This window comes from Linepithema humile, chromosome 3 (genome assembly GCF_040581485.1).
Source record: "Linepithema humile isolate Giens D197 chromosome 3, Lhum_UNIL_v1.0, whole genome shotgun sequence".
Classification (NCBI taxonomy): domain Eukaryota; kingdom Metazoa; phylum Arthropoda; class Insecta; order Hymenoptera; family Formicidae; genus Linepithema; species Linepithema humile.
The window spans coordinates 3,798,453-3,817,587 of NC_090130.1; the positions used below are offsets into that span (position 1 = coordinate 3,798,453).

General features: G+C 39.2%; 1 protein-coding gene and 1 long non-coding RNA gene across 4 annotated transcripts in view; one reads left to right on the forward strand and one right to left on the reverse strand.

Moving 5' to 3' along the window:
- puc (puckered) overlaps window positions 1-19,135 on the reverse strand; it is a 32,339-nt gene that overhangs the window by 6,149 nt on the left and 7,055 nt on the right. For all 3 annotated transcript variants that reach the window (XM_012374319.2, XM_067352485.1, XM_012374321.2), the window contains 2 exons: window positions 14,793-15,710; window positions 395-814 (listed from right to left, as the gene is read on the reverse strand). In XM_012374319.2, coding sequence (XP_012229742.2) covers window positions 395-814; window positions 14,793-15,710 — 1,338 coding nt within the window. The remainder of the gene's footprint in view (window positions 1-394; window positions 815-14,792; window positions 15,711-19,135) is intronic.
- Window positions 9,583-10,548, forward strand: LOC136999065 (uncharacterized). Its single transcript, XR_010889473.1, has 3 exons — window positions 9,583-9,988; window positions 10,078-10,169; window positions 10,301-10,548. It is a non-coding gene; the product is annotated as an uncharacterized lncRNA (long non-coding RNA).

Sequence of the window (19,135 nt, forward strand, 5' to 3'; positions counted from 1 at the left end):
TACTTGCAGCGAAATAACGGAATGAGCGCAACGGAATGAGCGCAACGGAACGACCGGAAGAAGAACGGCATAATCTATCGCTGATGTAATCGTGGAAATCACGCTTAACCGACGATTGACGTTGGCCGGCGATACTCAGGATTACAGATCGGCGCGGCAGTGACTCTCGTTACTGTTATAAAGTTGCGGAGAACGTAATCGCAGTCGTAAAGTTCGTACGCGAGAGACAGTTCCGAAATTCAATTCTCGGTGGAATGCGAGAGGTCATTCATTGGCGAAAGGAATTTTTTCCAGGTACGCAAACATCGCACAAAAGGATTCTCGCCTCCGAGAACGAAGGCTTTCACCGGAAATGTAAAATGTTCCGGGGGCAAAATCGGGCGCGCGCGCTCACCGATGAATTCGAACGCCTCCTGGAAGTATTGCTTGAGGTTCTGCTGGCCGGAGTCCGAGGCGGGTATCTTCCTGTACGTGATACCCCGTTCCTCGTGGTAGCCGGGCAGTTGCGAGGTGACGTTCAGCACGCGGGTGGCGCCGAGGGCGCGCAGTAGCTGCAGATCGGCGGCGTCCCGGCCGTTGCCGAGGTAGAGGAACGGCAGCACGCGGGACGCCGGATGGCTGTCGATGTCCGCCGGTTGCGGGGTAGGTGGACCGGAAACGCTCAGCACGGGACAGCCCGGTCCGGGGCTCGTGCAACCGCTCACCGTCGTCGTCGAGGCGTCGGCCGCGGCGGGCGCGACGGCGGCGGTGCCGTTCGGCAACAGCGTCGCCTCGCACAGTTCTCGATGCTGCGCGTGAAACTCCCGGTGTCCGCCTGAAACGAGAAAACCGTCAGTGGATTTTTGTTGGAAAGCTCGAGCGGAAAATACAATTGACATTTTCGAAACACGCGGATACAATATATTGCGAAAGCTGATTGATTTCATCTCTTCTACTAGCTAACGCAGAAATATTTTTATCTCAATTTTCATTAAAACGAAAGATAAAAATTGGTCAGTTCGTTATTTTCGCGATCGTTACAATGTCGAGCTTTTGAGAATGAAAAGAAGAATTGAAAAATAAGGAAGCGATAATGAACTTGTAAATATTTATCACGCCGTGTGAAATACAATGCAAACATATGTTCGATTTATCGCCACGCGTGGGACGATTACAAGAATAGCTCGTCGTCTTGAAAAGTTATATTCCTAAATTATTCGCGTAGCAAAAATTACCACGAATCGAGCCAGGCTAGTACTCTAGCTTTCAAACGCGTACGGAATATACACGCTTGCCGTGTATCGATAAACAATGAGTGTACAACGGTTGGTCACGATTCTATATCTGATGGATATACTCGGAGAAACGTTCTCGTCAGGCCAATTTATTGATTAACTCGCGTCTATATACGCTTCGTATGCTCTAAAGTAATTATAACTCGTCGCGACTATCTTCGCTCTGTATTTGTACATTCTTCGTATAGATTGTTTATTTAGAGCACCATTTATATTTTACTAATGCGGTTTCTTTTTTCTCGTATCGGGGCAGTAATGTCACTATCAATCTTGTTTTGCATCAATTGCTGACGCCTCAATTCATTCGTATTTATAAAGTAGCACGATAACTCTGCACGTAAATAAAGACAAATTTTTAACGCATATCCGACCGAGTGATCGATTTGTTTGTCCGATTTTAAATGCGTATAGTAACGCGAGTATCCCATCCATATCTGAAAAACGAGATAATTTAGAAGGTTCAAACGGATGACATAAAGCTGCGAGTATTGAAAGACTATCTCACAATGTCAGATATAGAATGTTAAAAGTCGGGAACCCTAAGAATGTAAAGAATGCAACAAGGCTTCTTCTTTTTCAGAAGAATCTAAAAATCCTAAAATTATCAAGGTTAAAAATTATCTAATGAGTTTCCAGACATTAAGTAGCCCAAAAATTCGAGTACAATTCGAAGTATCGAGGAAACATCGAAAGATTTTAAAAGTTGTTTTTCGGAGAAACCTTTAAAGGTAAACAACACAAATAGGACTTCTAAATTTACAATCACAAAAGAAAGAAGAAAACCGTAAAAAACTAACAATAAATTTCATTTGCGTATCTCAATGGATTCTTTCTATATTTTTTTTTACGATTTTAAATTCTTTCTCGAATAATTCACAAAAGTAAGAATAAACATCAATTCTTGCAAATAATTAGAACTGCTAAAAAAGATTTAAAAATTACAATCGGATTCAATAAACCTCGATTGAACGTATCAAAGACTAATTGGATAGTGCAACTCTATTTTTACGTCTCTTGAAATATCAGTTTTATAAGTTGATCTGTATATTTAGTGTTTCAAGTTGTTGAAGCGAGGAGTGGAGACCTTTTCGCGTTTATTTGTACGTTTTTGAAATGCCTATTTTTGCGCGCTCCTAAATATAAGCCACTAGGCTACCGGGCTCCTTCTTTTTTTTTCCGCGATTGAAAAAAAAAATCAATTGTAAGCGTCTCAGAAGCGAGATCTAAAAGAAATTTCTGATGGCTGTTATCCGGAGCAGCCTGCCGGAGTCCCGCGACAAAGGCGCGGATAAAGGGTGGGATAACGCGACGGCGCGGAAAAAATGGGTGGAAAGGGAAGAAACGGAGCCGAGAATAAACGACGGCGGATAAAAATAAAGAAACGCCGAGTACGCGAAGAGAAGAGAAGAAGGCGAGGAAGAAATGTGGGCTAAAAGTGTCTTCCTCTCCTGACCTGCGGCTGCTAAGGCCTGGCCTGGCTCAACGATGACTCACTCGTTGCTCCCCGCGTCCCGCACCCTCCCTCGCCCTCACGGTTGTGGCTGCCGCGGAACGGCCACCAACCCCAAACTGTCGTCGCCAATCATTATTCCAACGCTGGCAAAGCTCCTTTCCGATTTCGACGACTTTAAATCGAGAACACGCGTGACAGCGTACACGTAATGCTAGTTAATCAAACGCTTTACATAAGCGTTGAAGTAATTTTTTTTTTTAAAAGTTGTCGAAGTACGAAAGAAACTTTACCTGTCATTATTTCAATATTGACTTTTTATGAATTCTGATTGATCGTATCTTGGTTGTATAATTTCTCAGCAATGTAGATATTTTTTTATACTGTGTAGCTTATATAATTTGAATGTTGGTAATTATGAAGTGCGCGCGCTTCTAACGATAAGTATTCATAAGTCAAGTTATTAACCATAAATAATTAACCAGATTTTGAAAAATAAGTAATTTATAAGTAAAAAAAGATTATATAATTTCGTTCCTTTTTAGTTGTTTACTTTAATTAAACTTCGTTTAAACAATAATGCGATAAATTTTTAAAATCTCTAAAATTTGTAAATTTTCTAGATATGAATTTTTATTAACAATGTAAATTGAATTTATATTAAATAGAATTAATTATTGTTGTGCTTAATAAAAAGGAGCAAACAGGAATTAATTTAGTATGAAACATATTGTTACAATTCAACAAATCACAAGCAAGTTTTTAGAAATAAAGTTAAGCCCATCCGGATATAAGGATTTAACATTCAAAGCAACGTCGCGAGCCGCATGATCGTTACGGAAAAGCCAAATGTGGGTCACTTTATTTAGGTCGGCATAGTAATCGGTGGTGCGATTTGCACGGAGATCGTCGCGCAACGATCGTCACACCCGATGAAAATTCTCTTACTCAAATACAGTCCTTAAGAAAGGATTCGAAACAACATGTACGCAAAATCGAGAATGTTTACCACTACGGAATCAAAGAGATTATGTTGATATTAAGAATTATTATTGTTATATTCATAATCTCTGTTGAAAGAAAGCCAAATACTTAAGTAGCATAAAAAATGTCTAAAAAATAATAAAATAATGAATATTTATGTGAAAACAAAAATACAGAATGCCTAACTTATTAAAGAATCATATTAGAGAAAGTTACACGCAACTAAAAATTAAAAGGTTTTCACTAATAAAAATTTTTGTTTTGACTTTAACAAAGCATTAATCAAAAGCGAAAATTTTACCATATTTTTAGTCCCTAAATTCCTTAAAAATATATATTTTTTATATTAATGTACATATTTTTTCTAGGTTTTAATATATCAAATATCTTCGCAATAAGACTTATTAAGGATTTAAAGCATTATATGTGTACAAACATAATGCTTTGTGCGAATCTTTTAAAATATAAGTTATTAGCCTAAATTTTTAAAAAAGAATAAGGCAAAAATATCAAGTCTTTGATCATCAATCCAAACTTGATCTTTAAATGGGGCGAATATTTAAGATTTTATTGCAAGTTTTGCTGCAAATATGCACATAAACATTATGTGAGAAATCTTTGTTGATAGGCCTTATTTTTTTGAAACATCTTAGAAAATATCTGCTAGTTCAACCGATACATTTTTTTTATACTACAAAGACCGAGACAAAATAATACATTCTTCCGTCTGGGTCAGCGTGATGTCATCGAAACGATGATTCAGTAATACGAAACCGAAATAGCAATCAGTTAATAACAATCAAAGTAACAAATAATAAAAATCTAAGTACAGGAGTGATCAAATGTGAAATGTTGACGTCGTGAGTCAATCGATAATCCTACTACTAAATTACTTAGCACTGACTCATTTTATTTTTGTTTTTAGTTGATCCGAGGGACTTGTTCTCTCGTGAACACAATGATATCACGCGTGCGTAAGGACGTAAGAAGTATTTGTAAAAAAAAAAAAAAATCTAAGGTAACGAAAGTTTTTATAAATTTATTGAACTTACTCCAAGAATTGAGATTTTCGAGTGGCACTAGCCGGAGCAGTAGGCAAGGTGCGTCCTTCCTGATTCTCATGTTTAAAATTAATCCTGGACACAGATGCCGTGTCTCACCTCACCATTTGACACAAAATAAATAGTTCTCGCGCCACGGGCACGCCGATAATTCGACGCTCGCGCGAATTTTGGCACAGTCCCTCGTCTTCTCGAGAGCACGAGACGTACATCCGAATGCTGGCGCGATTGGCGGGAGACTGCGAGCTGAACGGCACGAGAGAGTTTACATGAGGCCGCGGCGGCGATGAGTCACCGGGATTCGCGTCGATTGGCCGGCCGCAGCCGTAACTACTGCTGACGTTGGTGAATCGCAACCGAGCGTTCCCGAGAGTATGCGATGTAACTCGACGTTGTGCGACACGACGCAAGAGAGTACGATTCTTTACGCATGCCGCACCACGGCGATGCAGCTAGTTAACTCTTTCATGCTCGGATATACCCGGTGATCTGTTTAAACGGTCCATCGAATGATAACTCGCACCATGCTTCATGATCTTCAAACGTTTCCTTAACATTTCGGTCCTTAAAACTTGTGTTCATTAAAAAATAGTCAACGCAAATTCGCAAACTTATCGCGCAGGTGATAAATTAAATTTTTAACAAGACATACATAAAAATAAAAAGTAAGAATAACATTGTTGTTTAAATAATAAAAAATCAAATTTTTATTTGCGATAATCTTTAGAAGCTCTTAGCAACCTAATTCTTTTGTGAGTCTAATAAATTTCTTCTGTTATAAGTTGCATAAATGACGAAGTATTGATTACTCATTCTACAATTATCAGATTTCATTGTTCATGTTAAGTCGGACAATCGGACTGATTCGGATGAAACTTGCGGATTCAGAATCCAAGAATGGATGATCTAAAGGTCTAAACATTGAAAAATCGAGGCATGGAAATTCCTTCGATGCCAATGACTAATCGCTTAGAGCGAAACGTTTATTGTGCTTACGGGCGAAACGTCATTTTGTTCATTTTTCCTACGATCGCGACTTCAAGGCCTTCCGCGGTGCTGGATCGCGATCAGTGCGATCAAGGATCTTTTGGAACGCGTCATTGCGTACGCGCGCGACGTCGTGCCGTCGTTCCAGCGCTGAATTTGTAAACTGTTCCGGCATGCACATTTCGAACAAATGACACACGGTATATATTTAGATTCTCAGATCTCAGAGTCTGCGAATCTCCTGACACTCCTCCACCTATACATAGTTGCACGTTCGATTGTTACCCTTCCTAATAAAAAGAAAAAAAAAAAACGCAGCCTGAGAGGAGAAGCGTTCATATATAATTCATGAGATCCTTGAATTTTTCAAGTCCTCGAATTTTTATAATTCTGAATTTTGAAATTGCTGCGCGGGGTATCTCTAGACCTCCAGACACTTGAATTCTTAAGATCTTCGTGTCTTCAATTCACGGATGCTTAGATTCCCGGATGCTCGATGTTTAACGATTTAACGAGAGTCGGAAAATATGCGCGATCCTGCTACCGAGAAGTTTTGTCCGATTCTACTTTATTTTTTTCCTTGTCTCGATAAATTTCTCGCTAAATATAAATTTTGCGCGTATTGCAACATTTTTTCAAGCTTATTCAACTTATTCGACTTAATTTTGCTGAGATCTGCAAATTCAATTGAGTGTGGAATTTAAATCTCACACATTCTACACGTTTTCCACACATTCCTCAATTCTGCTTACACTTTAATATATTGAGTTATAAAGAAATCTTTCCTTTTACTTTTGTCGAACAAAATTCATTGATCATTATAATCTTTTTTTAATCTATCTGATTCAACAGAATAAATAATTTTATCTAAAATTTATATGTTTGAACTCCGAGATAATCAGTGAATTGTTAGGTTTGACCCTCAACCATCCAGCTGTCCTTGCAATATCCAACATATAAATTCTTGGGACTCGAGTGGTAAATATACAATTAAAAGACGGTATCTTTCCGCGCTATTGATAATAAACTTCGTGAATCATTCCTGTTCAAAATGCAATAAAGCGCGGCGACAAAATTAACAGACTCGACGTACTCGCCAACTTGTGCGTTTGTTTTCACGGCTGATGCGCTAAAATACAGCAAGTGCAAGACGAGTGCCAATTCATTATAGTTGCACCGAGAAATGACGTACAATTCGCCAAAGATAAGATCTACGTAGTACGCAAATACGGACGGGGAGGAAGAGATAATTACGATATAATATGAATCATTGCTATTTAATAAAAATCGTTTGCACAACATCGACGGTCAGCTTGCAAAGCGTGCAGATCGCGAGATCGCCAGTTTTATCTCTATCAGTTGCCCAACTACGTCTTATCGAGCGACGCATTTTTCAATTATGCAACCACATTTTTCAAAGGCTTAATTAACCAGCGAACAGATCGAGTATTTTTTTTTTTACGCAAATCAATAAATGCCTCGGAAGTCGCTCGATAAGTGACGCGAGATGACTAAGAAGGAATTTATCTCTTCCTCATTATCGATCAAATTCTTATCAACGGCGCCTCAGTGTTTTACGGCGCAGTTGCGATTGAAAGCGCAATAACAACGCATCGAGCAATATAATATATAAAAAGATGCATTGAGAATCGCGAATATATGCATATGTACGCTCGACAACGCGAGACGACAAGAGCGTATAACAATAAGGTAACAATTAACAGCGGGTGTCAACAGCGCGTCAAGGATGCGACAAAAACGTGCGATGTTTTTGCGAGCGCGAGATGCGACGCACGTGGTGTTAAGTGCAGGAGAGGATAGGATTTCGTGTCGTTCCTTTCCTGCGTTTGCCTCTCCGCTCTCTCTCTCTCTCTTTTCCCCTATGCGTTTTCAATCGCACGTCATTCGATGACCAATGGAAGGACGCGTGTCGAACATACGCTCGTAAATGTCGTTGATATCGACGCCTGATGCGGTTAAGCATGACTCACTGTCGGAGCGCTGCCGCGCGACCCTGAGTTACCGATTGCCGTATCGTCTGCGCTCAATCAACAGAACCGCTAACTATCTTTCGAACGACATCGATCCTCTCACCCTTTTCGCTTCTTATGGCACGCTGGATTCTACATAAAGAGCGCCATTGTTAAGACTCCTGGCTTCCCGTTGCGAGATTATGACGTCAGAGGCGAAAAACGATGTAACTTTTTTTTCCCGCAGCGAGAAGACAGAAACTTTAACAAGTGTAAAGAGATAATAAATACTGTGCGAAATAATTTGTCGCCTACCGTAAAAAGTGGGAATTGAAAAAATAAATAAATTTGAAACGATATAAATTATACTTGACGAAGTCTACTAAAGAAGCTTTGTTTATCACGCGCTTCGTATCTTTCGAGATATCAGAAAATAATCTTTTGCAACTTTTAAATTGCATTATTAAAAACTTATCATAAATCGTTTAAATGTAACAGCTGGTAAACAGCTATCTATCGACTCGTATTTTTCAATTTACAAGTTGTTTATCGCAAAAACAGTATCCACAGTTTTTCCTTTTACTTATGGATTCCTCTATCCTGGTTTCGCTTCCTTCTCGAGATCGAGATCGAGATAATAAAAATGTACGCATAGATAAAAGGAAATGCGGGTAACCTAGATCATCCTGTATTTTTCAACTGCATCCAGGAAAAATTCTTGTTTCATAAATAAGCTGCTGTTAGTTTATTTGTTAGGAAAGCATATGTAGACGCGTAGGCAGTGTCATAATTTTTTTTCAGAATAAAAAGTTCTAATTTAAAATAAACTAGAATTCTGGAAAGAAGCAATAAAAATAACAGAACATTCTCAAAAATTTTCAATTTTTTAAGGAAACTAAAGTTTTTAAAGAACTTGAAATCTTTGAATTTTTTGCAAGATTAAAGTTAAAAGATTTTAGATATAATTGTAAGAAAGACACACTCTTTACTAAAATATTATATTCTAGAAACCGGAATTAATTATTTTATCAGAGTCCTCGAGATTTCGAGATTTTTAAATCTCTTGGGTGCTTGACCGCAAAATAATGCATCATGCGTGTTTGTTTTCTTTCCATCGTAAGAATCCTTGAATTTATGCGATATATCTTTCCATGAATGTCCACAGGATGACGTGAAATATTGTCAGTGACATCAGATTAAGCCCGCGGATGATCGCTATGACTAAGGATGAGCGCATACGTGTTTGCAATTAGTCGTTCGAATTCGGGAAGTGTCTCGTTTACAAGAATCTTAATTGCTACGCGTCTGACGTCATCTAATAGCCAAAAGTAGGTGTAAGGATGGATAAACGCGTCATTTGCTATGATAATATTACAGATATCATCCAATTATGAATAATGCGTCGGCAATTCGATTTTCTCGGAAGAATAAGTAAGTGTCTTAACGAGAAATTAATCAAATCAATTTGCCGACATTTTTTCCCGACATTTTTTCCAGATACAAACGAGGAAAACTTTTTTAAGGTAAATCGAAAACAACAATTGCGCTGATTGCAATTTCAAACCCAATGTGACAATCAACTGCAATTTCGTGCGGATTTTTTTGCGCTCCGGCTAACGACGTCGGGACATTATCGGCGTTAATCGTGGCGGTTCCCGTGGGGAGAGCCGCGTTCAAGGGGTGACTTAGAGGAGATGATGTCCAATCGCACGAGGATTCAGCCGCGGGCCTTATTTTAGGCACACTGGACGCGCGCGGGGAGCGCTACAGCACGCTGTCTCCGCTGCCGCCACGAATAACCCGCGGAATCATGCCGACCGACTGACTCATCTGTGTGAAGCGTAGTAGGAAACCATAGCACGGCATGGCAATAGCTCGCTCACTCGCTCGTTCGCCCGCTCGTCCAGTCTCAAGGAAATTCCGACGAGTTCGAAGGACGTACGGTCGCTCGTTTTGTCTTGTCCGCGTGCCCGCGCTGATTCATCTCGCGCTAATAACCCCGCGCGACCCTCATTTCTTTCTTTTCTCTCTCTCTCTCTCTTTATCTCTTTTTGTAACCCTTCCTCTCCTTTCCGCCCGCGTTCTCTCGCTCTCTCGCATCCGATATTTTCAGAGGGAATCCGAGTCAATGACCGGATGTCTGAATGTGTTGCCCGCGATGGCCGATTAACACTTCGAGACTGGTGGTGCTTTACAGCGTTGGCGTTAGGGTACACGTCAGATTCCCGTGAAGTTCGCAACGGAGGATAAGTACGATTTTTGGTAAATATTATCTTTATAAATCTCGAATGCTCAGATTTTCGAATTCCGATTGTTAACTCGAGAAATTTTTCCAATTCTTATATTCACAGCGCCTCTCGCGCTCGTCCGATGTACTTGTTTGATTCCGTTGTCTTGACTTGATTTTCGTTTTCTGCAAGAGGCGAGCACACGTAGTTGGGACGTAAGTTGGCGAATAGCGCGGCGCACTGCGACACGTGCCGTATTATTAATTGTCAATATACTGTTTGCACTTCCCCGCGAAGTATGCGGATATGCGCACGGGCTTTGTAATGATAGAACTCTCTGTTCCAGCCGCCGTGCACTTATCGTCGTATATAAACATGAGGTGATTCAATCGAGAAGATGACGATTCCACGTGAAGAAATAAATCATTATAATATGAAACGTTTACGAGATTTTTTTTTTACACAAGATCGTAAATCTGATTTTTCCGAAAACAGAGTGAAAATTATTAAAAGAAAAACTCTCAAACCAAAAAGTTTGACTTTCTGTGTGTAAAATTATCTCCTTTTTGGCTCTCATTAAATTTATATTATAAATATATAGTGTACAGTATTTCCTGCGTGCGTGAATTCTGCGAAAACAAAAATTAGGCTGGACACCTGCACTTTCCACTCGGAATCGCACCGTGAAAATAAAATCATCGCGATCAGTCAGGAGGTTAAATCACCGGGCGCGTCGTATTTTTAGATCTTTCATCACGATCCTAGCAGTACTTGAATCACGCCGGTGCAACACAAAGGGACCCAAAGGGTGAGGGGGCGCGGGGGGGAAACGGGGACTGCAACGATTGTGAGCTGGACGCGCGTTAGTCATTGATACATTTTAAAGCGAGCTGTGTATCGGATGACTCATACGTAATAATCGTCATCGACAGCTGATCCAGATGCGTTGTACGTTGTTCTGAAGCGCACGCTCCCCCTCGATTAGACCACCTCCTCATCGCACCCTTAAACGGAAGGGGGATGAAAAAGCGTACAATGGAAAAAATACAGCAACCCCCCGGCTTCAGAGAGCGATGACTAATTCATTAAGGCTCGAGTTCGGCTTCATTTATTGACTCCAAAACATTTGCTCGAAATGTTTTAGCTCACAACAGGAGTACGTTATTCGTGTAATTAATATATTATTAATCGTATTAAGATCAATCAAATAAATTTGTGTAATCTGCATAGGAATTGATTTTTTTCAATATTGCCAATTGTCAATCTACTAAAAACTTCGTATGTATTCTGCAATTATTGTCTCCTTATTTTCTCTTGCTATACTCTTTCCTGTCCTTCAAAAACAATGCTTCGCAAGTTTGTATTTAGAAATAGAACTAAATCACAATTTACTTATCCAACTCATTGTAAAAGTCAGTCTTTAAGTTATACAATACAGTTTTCAAAGTTTTGTCCGTTAGTTGTGCAAAATGGAAAGATATAGCCGTGACAACTGATGCGTCAACTAGAAACAATACTATATGCTACATAAATATGGATGACATAAATATAAATGTCATTTGTTGCAAATTTGTCGAATAGTGTTCAGCGATCACTAATGTCAAATTCTTATAGTTATCAAAAACTATTCGCGTTATATGAAATATAATTTTCTAGCAATATGAACAACTTTGCAGATCGATCGTAATGTTTTCGGACGATGTTTTCGACATACATAATTTATTCGATTTTTACGAAGATTAGTACGCCCTAGTATTTGGAATACAAAAGCCGATACCTGAGAGGGGTTAAGGTCGCAGCGATAGGAAAATCTTGTAATCCGTGACTGACTCATGTCTAAATATCCCGCAAAAGAATGAGACGCAACGGCGGCGGCGACGCAGGGGATACGTTATGCAATCCTGATTTTGACATATGGCTGTTCGTGCGCTTAGCCAGCGTAAACATGCCGTAGGGTCGATATACACGGTGACTCATGCTTTCAACGTCGTAGTTGTCGACGTCGCCGTCGTTGTCTGAGAAAAATGCGATCAGGACCGACCGGGAGGCCAGACGCGCGCATTAGCCTCGCCAAAACGAGCCACGCGATACTTTGGTCTCGTTGTTTATAGCCGACCGCGAATCGTTACTAATTATGTAATAACCAACCGAGACACGATATCAAAAGTGACGCCGATGTGCGCAATGCGATAATGAGAAGAAAAACAATACGTCAAAAAATATTTAAAAACGTCAATAAATTGCAAAAATCTAATCTTATATTTCATAAGTATTATTTATCACTAAATTATTCCTTCTTCCTCGCAAATATTATTATTATTACATCGTTAAGTGAATCAAAATAATATTTTAATAACGATATTTGCGAGATCAATGTAGTTTTATATAAATAAATATAATTTATACGATTTACTTCATAAGCGAGTTTATATAAAATAAACGTGGAAAACTCCGTGGATTTCAATATACAATACATAAAGATTTAAATCTTAAATTGTCAAATCTCTATATATTCTCCATACGACTTTTGCATAAGCATGGCACATATTTATTTCTTCGTGAATCCGTTTCAAAACTTTTGTCACCGCATAAACCATCGCGATATCGTTATCGCAATCAGTGTTGCGTCACACACTGAAAATCTCGTGGCCGTATTCAATGCCGAATGTGCGAGCGGATCTAATGTTTAATTCGGCGCGATTATCGTACAAATTCTAGACAAATCTCCGGCCGTGTCCCGCTAATTCATCTCCCTCTGCGTAGCTTTGCGAAAACACGGCGAAAGCGCAGATCGCGGCGCGCAAAATCTGTCCGACTATTCGCGGCGTCATCTCCGACGTGAGTCACTCCTATGTGAATAGATCCCCACCTTTCGCCTTCTTACACACCGACGATGCGAGCACGATGTCGTCGTCGTCGTCGTCGTCGTCGTCGTCGCAGCCGCGCGATTCTTTCGAACGGGTCTTCGTCCGCGTTCCCTTCCTCGAGCCCTTCGAATCATCTCCCAACCCCCGTATGAAAAAAATTATCTCGCGAAATTTGTACAGAAAGCATTATAGAGAACGTCGGAAGAATAAATTTATAGAGAAATCCGATAATTATCTTCAATGACAATCTTCGAACTTTTAGATTAAAATATTGCGGACTGTTGAAATCAAAGATTCTGTTGAAATAAATAAGGAAAAAGATCTGGTTATTAATTTATAGAAGAATGCATGATATCTAAAATAAAGTTATATTACTCTTGCTTTCACTAAGGAGAAATTATGAGAAGCGAGAAAAGTCATCTCTTGATTTTGATACTTCATTCATGAATAAAGTATAAAGATCTTTAATAGTTGAGGAAAAATTAATTCAAAATTGATTATAAACATATTTAAAAATGATAGAAAAACAACTTGATTTTTCCGATGATAAATTGTGCGTTCTAAGAAGAAACTTAATTTCAGCTGAATTAGCTCATTAGCGAAATTCAACAAATCAAAAGAAAAAAATTCATGACAAAAAAACTGTCGAAACTGACAGTCGCTGCAGGATGCACTTTCTAAGAAAACAAACTATAATTTGGAATAGCGTATCGTAAAATGTACGAGACTGTGCGGAATTAATAGCGTGTAATATATGAGCGGCAAAAATAGTGGCGGAGAATGATCGGCGTAAAAGTTTCGACGCGCGATTGGCGGCCGGCAGAAATATCGCACGCTCGCATCATCGTTATTTCCGAAAACCAGAGACGCACTCCCACGTAGAGGACCGGATAGACGACAAACAGTGCGCCGCGTTTCGCTTGCCTTTTCACTTTGTAAACAAATTCCGCACTACAAAAAAAAAACATTATCGAGGAAAAAGCGGCGAAGAGTGATCATCGTGTGGCAGTTTACGAGTGGAAATCATACTTTATTCTGGATTTTTAAAGCCGATGCTGACCGAACATTCATCGTGTTGATGAATTCCGAGACATTCGAATCATTTTCGAATTATTTGCACTCGTTTTTTTGCTACTGTTTTTTTCCCGTTCCAATAATCACTGTACTAATTATTGCAGTGATTTATACTAACTCTGCGCAATTTTTTTAAGGAAAAGATAAAAATCTAAACATTAAAAAATTTTTTAATCTGATAATTTAAACAAATGGAAGAATGTAAGAGATTAAAAACTCGAGTTTCTTTGTGTTCTTAGTGAAGATCCATGTGATTTCACACTATCTATAAAAAAATCTGTCGAACAAGTACTGCTGTATAGGTCATCCGATATCTTCGGATACTTATCTCGCCATTATCAGTTATATTTATTTGATAACACAAAGAGCGCATCTGATTTTATCATCAGATACGATAAAGCTGATAAAACTATACAAATATAATAATAATCAGCTAAAAATACTATGACAATGTAGAAGGCAATAAGAGCAAGAAGTGATGTTTTATAATAAAGAATTGAAACAAATCAATTTTTAAATCAAGGAAATAAAATTCAGAATTTATAGTCTTATCAAGTTCTTAACTTGAGTAGATTGAACCGTTTGTTATACTGAATCCTTTAATTTTATCTAAACACTTAAGCTTACATGTGACTCAAGTTATATATAGAAAAAAAAATAAATTATATCCTCAAACTTCAAGCATTGGCGCGCGTGTCTAGAACTTGCTTATTGCCGAAGCGAAGTGTGTCATCACATCAATCTATTTCAATGTGTAATGCAGAAAAAGATACCAAGTATAATTTTTGGCTTATAACGTCAGAATTCAAAGGGCTAGGATGCTCCAGCGTCACCCTGTCGATTTGTTAAGTCCGGCACATTGCTGGAAACTTGAAAAAAAAACTGAAGAGTACTCACCGATCAGCAGAGCTGGCTCCCGATCGTCGTCTACGAGCGCGGCGAGCACCAGGAACAACGGATGCTGCGCGGGGAGACGCTCCAGGTCGTCCGTACAGTCGTCGTACACTATGACCTTCTTGTACTGCCTCCTTCTAAGCAGCTCTTTACCTTCGCGAGCGGTCGCGAGATCGGCGAGGGTGGCCTTCCCCAGCTGCAGCCTGCGTCGGTTGAAGCGATCCGAGCAGTTGATGTTGATGGCGCCGCGCACGTGACTGGCGTTGTACGATATAAACGGTCGGCAGTCCAGGATTACCGGCGGCTCGGCGGAGGAGAGACGCTGCGCCAGATCGTCGGAAGTGACGACGCTGATCTTGCTCAGCACCAGCTGGCGATGGAGGTTGTCGTTCTCCGCGCAGGGACTGTTCGGCAAGCTGGCGGTCTCCAGTTTGCAGCGCTTCGTGGTCGCCGACAGATGCTGATGATGATGAAGATGGTGGAGAGGGTGGTGGTGATGATGATGGTGGTAGTGGTGGTGGTGGAAGTCACGACGATAGACGTTATCGTTGTCGTCGTCGCCGTTCGCCTCCTCGATCACGATCGAGGGTGGTTCGGTGGGATAGCCGTTGTTGTTGTTGTTGTTGTTGTTGTTAATGACGGAGGCGGCGATCGACGGGACGCTCGGTGAGGTCGGGAAGGCGCACGGACTCGGCCCCGGCTCGCTCAGGCTGCGGTTCAACGCGAGTTTCAAATTGGCCCGAGGTCGGCCAGCCGACACTGGCTCGCAGCATAGCAAAGTAGACATCGAGGACGACGGCGCTCGACAGTTGGGTTCTTGTGGCTGATGGTCGAGCTGATTGCGCCCGGAGTGGTGGTGATGATGGCGATGGTTGGAGTTCACGTCGATGCTCGCGTCGTGGCACGGTCCTGCGGTCGGCGCTGAAATGTCAATGGAATACGACGTCAGCATCTTTTCAGTTCTTTCGTCTTACGTCAATTGGCAAAATAATTGAATAAAAGCTCCACATCTGCGCATTCTTTATCAGCCTGTTTGCGTATTTTTTCCTATTTGTGTAACCGATTTCCAAGTGCTATTCAAATGGCTCTTTATAAATAGTTCGAAGAATTGGTTGTGATTTTTATTTAAGATACGGAAAATACATATATATATATGTATTTGTTTATCCAATTTTAATCTTTCTATACGTTTCTCTTTTCCGCATTCGCAATATGTTTTCAATTTGCAATAATTTCGAACGATTTCTAATGCTTAGGTCTCAAACTCTTCAGATTTTCAACCAAGACACACAGACCTTTTCTTCTTTGCTTGTGTAGAATATTCTAAATTTATCTAATCTTATCTCGTAAGTGTCCAAAAATACAAATTAAGATTAATAATTAAATCAAATTGATAAACAAACAAGTCCGTGTTCCTCGATTTATTTTAGCTGGCGATAATTTTCAAAACATCCTTTAAAGATTAGAATCTTCAATTTTTATACACGCACACAGACTTTAAGTGTTTTGACTTCATATTTATGTAACAAGGGTATACACATTGCCTCGGATTCTCGAGTTCTTGTGTTATTCTGTTCTTTTAGTTGGTTACAATTCTAATTTGGCAATTGGACGACGACCAATGTCTCGAAAGCGTTACGAAAGATCTGTTGAGCGACTATGTACTAACTTAGAAATTACGTGATACACCCGGTATTTGCTAGCATGCAATTTGTTTGTTTTTATAAATAACGCCGCTCCATCTTACATTTCTAGATCCTTGGATTCTGCAGTTTTCCAAATTTTCATTTCTTATAATAAATAAAATTCGAAGATTGAAAACTCAAATGCTACATCATGAAAATTCAAGAGTTTCTTTAGGCTTTTAATCAAATTTTAAATCTACGAATATTCCTAGAATCTACGCGCTCAAAAGTCATAATTTATGAGAATGATTTAAAGACGCACTTGCTATTTACACTTATTTAATTCTCGGCTGAACATAACCTTATGTTTACGCTCACATCATGCGCATGCAATCTTTATAGCTACATTTCTCTCTGTCAATTCGAAGAATGTTAAATGTCGAGTTGCAAAATTGTATCGCGTCTCTATCTTTGTTTTCATTTTTATGTGAATTTTTGCACTTTCGAATTCCGCATTCAAGACTCTCGATGGATTCTGGAAAGCCGTTCGAAATGGATCGAATCGAATGATACTGGACGGCCGATTAAACGGGAAACCATCGGTTACACTCTCCTTCCCTCTTCCTCTCTCTCTTGCCCGACCACTCTCCCACTTCTCTTCCGCCATCGAAGTTTCTCTCCGGCCCCGAGAAGTCTTCGAGTTCGTTCTTTCGAATGAGTAAACGCTGTGGAATTCGACGCTTCGAGCGGCAAGTGAGCCCCGTGACTAGCGATGGGCCCGATACCCTCGCAATACCTATCGATATCTTTCACGAGCGCATTCGCTTAAACAGGCATTATCAATGCAGTTCGGGAAAGTTGCTGAAGGTTGATAATGCAAATATTAATTTGCATAAAATCAACATACAGAGACTTTCTAGAAAAGAAGCCTTCGATCATCGCAACGTTATTTTTCAGACACAAAATTGCGCGTGTAAAATTATTTAATGCAATAATAAAAATAAGAAACAAAATACTGTTGTTTACTTTATTGTTTACTTTATTTCATATTAAAAATTGAAAATACCTGTTGCTAAATTCATCTCTTTCCAATTCTTTTAATTTTTCTTCGTAGAAATGAAAAGATCTCGTTTCTCAATTAACACCCAGCCTATTTTGTGCGAATAAAATTTGGTCGAAATCTTAATATCCGAGATATTGAAAGTAGAGAAATTAATAAATAAAATAATGTGCACGCTAACGTTGAGAAAAAGTCCGCTTCGCGCTTAGTAGACTCCGTCATTGAGAACTAACGCGATAGTTGTGTGACAAGTTGCGACGTAAATGAAATAATTTATTGCCGTGCTGACTAAAATAAAGATAAAGATATTTGTTTGGGACTATCGCTACTCGCAACCTGGCCGGGGCATTCAGCCTGCGGACAGGTGTAGTACCGACACCTGCCATCGTACGATATACGTCGTTCTGCATTCTCCCATTCACTCGAAAAGAACGATAATTTCGTCGAATTAATCCCACCAAATCCTCCCACGCTCGACTTGTTGTTAAATCGCCAACTATAATTTTAACATTCGTCAAACAATTTAGAAAGCAATAACAATTAATGATATATAGAAGGTTTTAAAGAATGCATAAATTTCAGAAAATTTTAAAACTCAAAGAAAATCTAAAAAGTTGCAATCTTGAGATTTTCAAGTAAAAAAGTTTCCATCCAATCTACTTATCTATTTGTTTACTTTATTTAATTTATTATAAACAGATATAATTTTTTGGCGTGTGTAATTGCAATTAATTACGATTCGTCTGATTTTATCCTGTATAAAAATAAAATTAAGAACTCGTAATTTTACGATGTTTTCTTCCTTAGTTACATACTTTTAATTCAGATATTTACGAATTTGAAAATTGTAGGACAAGAATTCTAATTAAATTTCCCATTTACATCGCAATTATACTTCTGATCTACATCCGGTAGCAATTAACTGAAGCAATTAATTAAAATATCCGGTACATCTGCAAGCAATTAAAATTACAATCGGCCTAGTTATGTATGCATCAAATGTCTATCTAGCGTTTTAAAGCGTTATTTTCATTAAATATCTAAAGATTCAAAAATTCCAGAATTCAAGCATCAAGTAACACACGATTTACATTTAAATACCTATAAAAAAATAAAAATTTTAATATTTTAAACAATCTCCAAATTATAGCATCATGCTCTCTCTAGAAAAGCGTCTAAAAATTCGACAGAAATTTTATTAAATGCTTATAAAATTTATATACATTGTAAACATAAGTTTAAGGATCGGAACACTCAAACAAAAATCCAGCAAGTTTCTTCTACAGACTTTGAATACGCACATTCACACTCGCAAGATTCGCAAAAATCTAAAAGTTAACAATTGAAAAATCCAACAACCTCTTGAAAGTTTCAAAAACATATGACAAAGAGATGTTTATATCAAAAAATTTCGAGCTACATCAAAATTTAGGAAAGCAATCCGAGAAAGTTTGCAGCTCGGTTAAACATCTATGCGACAATTCGAACACGAAGCCGACCGAGTGTTTCAACTGTCGACTTACGCATCCAACGCGAGCGCTTTACAGTATCTCGATCTACAAATCCGCGAACTAAAAATCCGAGGGCAACATGCATCCCAGTCCGGGAACACCTTGCGCTTTTACGCAGCATCGGGAGGACGGCAATCCGCGTGGGATCCC